General features: G+C 35.7%; 1 protein-coding gene across 2 annotated transcripts in view; it reads left to right on the top strand.

Moving 5' to 3' along the window:
* The window catches only part of usp42 (ubiquitin specific peptidase 42), a 23513-nt gene extending 20502 nt beyond the window's left edge, over positions 1–3011 (top strand). For both annotated transcript variants that reach the window (XM_016284129.1, XM_016284130.1), the window contains exons 16-19: positions 1058–1302; positions 2240–2415; positions 2648–2698; positions 2793–3011. In XM_016284129.1, the coding sequence (XP_016139615.1) occupies positions 1058–1302; positions 2240–2415; positions 2648–2668 (442 nt within the window). In that variant the 3' untranslated portion in view covers positions 2669–2698; positions 2793–3011. The remainder of the gene's footprint in view (positions 1–1057; positions 1303–2239; positions 2416–2647; positions 2699–2792) is intronic.
* Positions 3012–6778: the final 3767 nt, after the last annotated feature.

The raw sequence follows: 6778 nt of genomic DNA, 5'->3' as shown, positions 1-6778 counted from the left end.
CCACTCAGCGGGTGTTGCATGCATCAGTCCAAAAGAAGTTAAATAAAAAGTGCCCATCCATAAAAAAGAAAAGTATCTCACACGGCTCTGGGGGGTGAACAAAGGCCTCCTGTAGCGAATCGATGCATTTTTGTAAGAAAAATATCCATATTCAAAACGTAATAATCACTTTAATGTAGCTTGCGCCAACAGTCCTACACGGAAGCAGCTCCAGGAGCATGACGTGTGAGGTTGGCTTTGCACATGCGCAGCTCAGAAGTGACGAATGCAGAAACGCAGCGGAGAGATCAAAACAAAACAACTGTCACTTATTAGAAGTACAAAACAAGGATTTGTAAAGAAGAATGTCGGAGGATTTCGATATAAGCCAAGAGGAGACTGGTTTTCCTTTGTTAAAGTAAGGAAACTTTGCTTCCTTTGCTCCTGTTAACAAACGTTGGTTTTCACGAGACTCACCAGCGCATGCACAACGCCGACCTCATATGTCATCCGCCTGGAGTTGCTTCCATGTACAACTGTTGGCGCAAGCTACATTAAAGTGATTATTACGTTTTGAATATGGATATTTTTCTTACAAAAATGCATTGATTCGCTACAGGAGGCCTTTGTTCACCCCCCAGAACCGTGTGAGATACTTTTTTTTTTTTTTAAATGGATGGGCGCTTTTTATTTAACTTTTTTTGGACTGATGCATGCAACACCCGCTGAGTGGTGTTAAACAGCTTGAAAGATCAAAGACGATTTTTTATATAACTCCGACTGGATTCGTCTGAAAGAAGAAAGTCATATACTCCTAGGATGACTTGGGGGCGAGTCATTTATGGGCTAATTTTCATTTTTGGGTGAACTAACCCTTTAAGTGGTGTTATAATTTCTTATTTATTTATTCTGCCAATTATTCTTATTATTTTTATTAAAATATTAAAACAACTTCACTGCATTTTAATATTTGAAAAACATTTAAAGCTTTGACAATTTGATTTGTCATTGACCATTTAATATTTGAATGGGTGAGAATTTAAAACCATTGAAAATCATTGTGACTTTCCACTTATAGGCACTCAGAGAAGGACCCATCTGAGGATAGCAGCTCCAAGAGACATAAGAAGAAGAAGAAAAAGAAGAGGAGAGAGGATGAGGAAAGGCCTCACACTAGGAGAGATGTCACTCCGAGGCGGGAAGAGCAGGATTCTAGAGCTAGGAATGGTGCAGAGAGAGGAAGTCAGCACCACATCTCTGAGTCTCTTCACAATGTCCACCGAGACCATATGGAGGACCAGCAACAGCTCAATGGACACAAAGGTGCTTAATTGTTAATAGCTTACGCCGCAACAGCTAAAGTCTGTCTACACTGGACGCAATGCGACCGCTGCAAATCATTAGAATTTTGTGGCAGTACATCATAAATAGAATGATTCAACAGTTTACTGTTGGGGATTTGTCGCGCCGCATCCATTGTAGACAGCATCACTAATTATAATGGGCTCTATAGTATTTTGTTGTGTCGTGTGTAGACACGGTGTTAGACTTGATGTCTTTTTGAACAGCACAAAGTGGAAGCAATGCATGTTTCAGGCAGTAGCATACTTGAACTCGTCTAGGTCACTTTTCACACTTAAATCAAATGGGAAAAAGAAAACAAGCATATTTTTAACATTAAAATTTGCATTGTGTGGATATTTTCATGGCAGCTAAGCACATTTCCCCCCAAAATGATCATTTCCATAACTTTTTTCCAATAAGCACTGCCAAATGCAATTTAAATATGTATACATATGAAGTAATATGCAAACATTTACAGTTTGCATTATTTTGCAGTAATGATAATTGGGCGTTGAGGTGCTTTTTGATTGAAATATTGACATTTAAATTAATATTACAAATAACCCATGCTGTCTCTTTCCATTGTGTGACAGAAAAAAATATTTGTGTTTCATATACAAGATATAAACCGGGCCTTTTGAGTGATATGGTTTATCTTTGTGACTTTTGACATTGCATGGGTCAAAGCTTAGTAGTCTCTTTCAGATAGCAGTGCTAACACTGAAATGTTCATGTTTGCCAGTAATTGACAACAAATTTACAATCTGGATTCTACTCAAAACCTCCCCAGGCTTGCTTGCATCCACAATCGTACATTTGATCCTGGCACAGTATTATACATTCACGTAAATGCCATTTGGGGAAAAAATTAACTAATGTATTTTGTGTAAATGTGTTTTGTTTTGTTTTTCTTCAGCTAATGGCCTGAGCTGTTACAGTGGAAATGAACTTGATCTTTGTCATACTGGGAAGGAGCAAGACATGAAATACAAATATTTTGACCACTCTACCACTGTCAACAGCACAAAGACACTCTCAAATGGAAATGGAGATGTGGACGGTGTCTATCACAGGACCCTTTCAGATGTTGAAGTGAGTAGACTCTCTCTACATTTTATAACTCAACCACAAAAATACAGGATTCTAAGCTAAAGTAGCCACATTTTTCAGAAAAACTTTGTTTACAAATGTTGAAGTTTAAATATTTGTAAAATATTAAATGTAATTAAAAATCAAATGCATTCATTTTGTAAGTTTTTTTTTTTTATGGTTTATGGTTGTAGTAGTTGCACAACTCTCTCTGACTGATCTCTGGTTTTCACAGAAAATCACTCATCCTCACTAAAGGGAAACTGATTTCTTGATCACACCTAAGGTAAGAAATTTAGTTTAGTAGTTTTTATTTATTTATTTTTTAAACAAAATAAGCTCAGCTCTGATTGTCTAGTTCCCTCTCTCCTTATATAAAGACTCTGAAAACCACCCATGCAAGCATGTGAAAGACCAAATCTACAGCTACAGTTCCTGACATGGTGCTTAACATTTAGAACATACTGTATTTTTACCACGAGATGAATTTTAAAGTTGCTTTATTTTGTCTTTTGTTTTTCTTTATTTTTAAGGTTATGGATTTTTTAGTACACTGTACATAAATGAACTTTGATCATGAAAAAAAATTATATATAAAGTTAATATATGCGAAAAAAAAAAAAGCCTCGAGCTTAACATCAGAATTGCTGCTCAGACATACAGACTCAGGATTTTCTCACTTGTGAAGATGAGACAAGCGCTCCCTTTAAGGAATCAAACCTGGGAAAGACGAGAACATTTATATGCTGCATCGGCAGAGAAAGACTGCTCGTCTCTTGGCTTCAAGTTATGATGTCACCATTTTCACATATCGGTTGAGAGAACGGTCTCAAAGGAGCAGCCTTTGATAATGCTACACGTGCACTTACGTCACAGTTAACCTGGACACACTTGAGGACATAAGATGTTTGCTTTGCTGTCTCTTGTACCTCTCTTTTTTTTTTAGCATCTCACTGTATCAGACCTTTCTAGAATGCAAGTTCATTGCATCTTTTTTGTTTTTAATTCTCCATACTGTATTTTTACCACGAGATGAATTTTAAAGTTGCTTTATTTTGTTTTTTGTTTTTCTTTATTTTTAAGGTTATGGATTTTTTAGTACACTGTACATAAATGAACTTTGATCATGGAAAAAAAAATTCTATATAAAGTTAATAATATATATACGATTAAAACAAAAGCCTGGAGCTTAACATCAGAATTGCTGCTCAGACATACAGACTCAGGATTTTCTCACTTGTGAAGATGAGACAAGCGCTCCCTTTAAGGAATCAAACCTGGGAAAGACGAGAACATTTATATGCTGCATCGGCAGAGAAAGACTGCTCGTCTCTTGGCTTCAAGTTATGATGTCACCATTTTCACATATCGGTTGAGAGAACGGTCTCAAAGGAGCAGCCTTTGATAATGCTACACGTGCACTTACGTCACAGTTAACCTGGACACACTTGAGGACATAAGATGTTTGCTTTGCTGTCTCTTGTACCTCTCTTTTTTTTTTAGCATCTCACTGTATCAGACCTTTCTAGAATGCAAGTTCATTGCATCTTTTTTGTTTTTAATTCTCTGTTTATTTTTCTTGAATCCGCTTTGATTTTAGTCAAGATAATACTGTGAATTTAAGTTGAACTGTACTATCAGTTGTTTGTTTTTGGTCCTGTATCAGGAGGTTCAGTAGAGACACTTTCAGTAAAGCCACTCGTAATGTAGACCATGTTCTCTGAACATTTCTCAACTTTTTTGTTCTTCAGCAAATGAAAGAGACATGAAAATGGTTATATTCAACTTCATTTTACTGTAGCATGTCAAAGTAAATGTATACAGTGTACAATATGTTGAGTGAGAGGAAACGGCCTTAATGTCTGAAATTGTAATATTTTCTCTCACTATGTTTACAGTGTTTTGTTGGAGTGAATGAACATGTATGTGATGATGGGAAGTGTTTGGTTTTGTAAAGGGTGGGGTTTCCTTTTTACATATAAAGAATGACTTGTGGGATAACTGTTTTGTGAAAAATATCTTAATTGATGTCAAGGTGTGAGATTTTTAAAGCTATATCTAGGCCTGTCACGGTAACAACTTTTTGTTGTGCGATCTATTGCCCCAGAAATAATTGCGATAAGCGATATTATTGTCATTTTAAGACCATTTTATGCCACTGAATATATAATCAGAATGTAACAGTATAATAATGCAAGAAGGCCTACACACTTCCAAATGACAACAAACTTTAAATTTTTAAGAATATTTAGATCATGGAAATTAAGTATCAAAATATTAGATACTTGAAAAAATTAGTAAATATTTTCTAACAAAAAGTGCAAGGTAACAAGAACAAAAAAACACAAATGCACAAAGAACTTTTTTGAAAGATCTTTCCCTGACCTTCTTTTCTCTGTAAATTAAGGGTGCACACTATTGCTGGAAAACACAGTCATTACTTGGCAGTCAGATGTCCGTCAGATCCCTAAACAAGACCATATCTGCAGATGAATTTTTATATATTTTTTTTGTAGAAGCATTTTTTACACAGGAACACAAACATCGCTTAAGACAGATTTAAATGTAATTTTCTTCCAGCAAATCAGGCTGTAATGGTCATTTATTTGTCTCGATACCCAAGAGCAGTTAGGCTTGTGGACAAAACATACTGAAAGCGGCTTAATATAAAACTGCACAAATCATATTAATTGCAAGATTAGAGTGCATAGTGCTTGCAACGCAATAACATGCAAATGTTTAATCTTTTCGCTACTAATGCAAGACGGCTCCCTAAATACACGAGGAGGGGAAAAAACTCGTTTTTCTGCAGAGCCCTCCGCCAATATTGGGATGCTTTATTAATATATATGCAAAATGGTCCGTTTAGTGATTGAGATTCTGTATGGAGGAATGATGGCATCCCTTGCCATGTGTTCAAGAAGACAACACTGCTATCTTTACAAAAAGGTTCAACAAATTATTAAAGGAAGGAGTGCCAATAATTGTAGCACAAATATATATTTTTAAAATATAGTTTTTAAGTTATTTTCATTTATTTACTTGTGATTTTTGTGACCATTTTAAATAAAAAAAACAGGATAAACCGTGAAGACATTTTTCACAGTCCGTTGGGCTCATATTTGCTAACTGTACTAGTGTATCAGTGGAGGACACTGAATATTGCTTGCAAAAGAAAAAAATGAAACCCCGTAACTACAGCATCAACCATTTACCCTGACCCCCCCGGTGTACACCGCTTCATCTTTCCAAGTATATTGCACTGTAGCCTGCAGACCTCAAAGTGGGAGGAGCGTATGCCGCAAGAGGCAGTGACCTTCAATTTAGTGAAGTATAGTTGAGGGTGGAGTTAGATGTGGACCTTCTATACGACCCATCTGTAGCTGCATCGATACCTGTTAGAGTGAGATGCAGGACAGTAGAATACAGGAAGCAAGCTCAGGACGAGCAGCTCAAGAATTGGAGAAATAGCTGCTATGCGTCCTTTCTCTTCAGGAAGTCAAATCTTTACAGAATCTCAACATTAAAATGTTTTATTAGGTCAGTTGCTGAGGTCATGAGTTCAGGGCCAATGGCTTGATTGACAGGACTGACAAACCTGTTTATGTTTCATCGGAGAGATCTGAATTCCTATTTACTGACACATAACAGAGTTCTGACATAGTCTTAAGAGGATGCTGCATATTTACCATAAAAATGTTAAGCAGAATACATGTGACAATATTTTACTTATTATATTAACTATTATAATAATATAATACTACACGTTATTTAAAAAAAACTGAATTATACAGGTATTCAATTTTAAGCCTTAAATATCAGATGGGTTTTGGTTGCATATCACTATGGTTATATCTGTTTTAAAAGGTAAACTTAGAAAAGGGGGCCTCATTGTAGAATTTATGTCATAACTCATAAATCGTATTCTCTGTATTTCACTGTGATTAGTATTGCTGCCCTACATGGAACTGGACAGTGATGACAGTGGACAGTGGTTAATTTCATTTAAATCATATCGATTATTGAACCTTTTAGCAGTGTGTCTATGAGTATTTCCTTTATACTCTGCAATAAACTATGAGAAATGAGTTTCATGTTTACAGAGCCATACAGCCTTCACATAAAAGCTCTCAGCTGACAAGCTGTAAATACATCGTTCTAGATCTATGGAGTTTCCAAAAAAGTTCAAATAATAAAAATAATTATGGCTTTTGTGATGTTATTTGTGTGTGCGGTATGTGTGTTATTTACAAACATAGTAAAAACTACAAAACATAAGTTCACATAACATTGGCAGTATTACATAAATAAAATACATGAACTTATATTAGTAACAATTTCAATCAAAAGGAGAATCAAATGGGTG

Source organism: Sinocyclocheilus grahami, unplaced genomic scaffold (genome assembly GCF_001515645.1).
Source record: "Sinocyclocheilus grahami isolate Dianchi unplaced genomic scaffold, SAMN03320097.WGS_v1.1 scaffold180.1, whole genome shotgun sequence".
NCBI lineage: Eukaryota > Metazoa > Chordata > Actinopteri > Cypriniformes > Cyprinidae > Sinocyclocheilus > Sinocyclocheilus grahami.
Note: the sequence above shows the minus strand (reverse complement) of the source record. Positions and strands in the feature narration are given on the sequence as shown.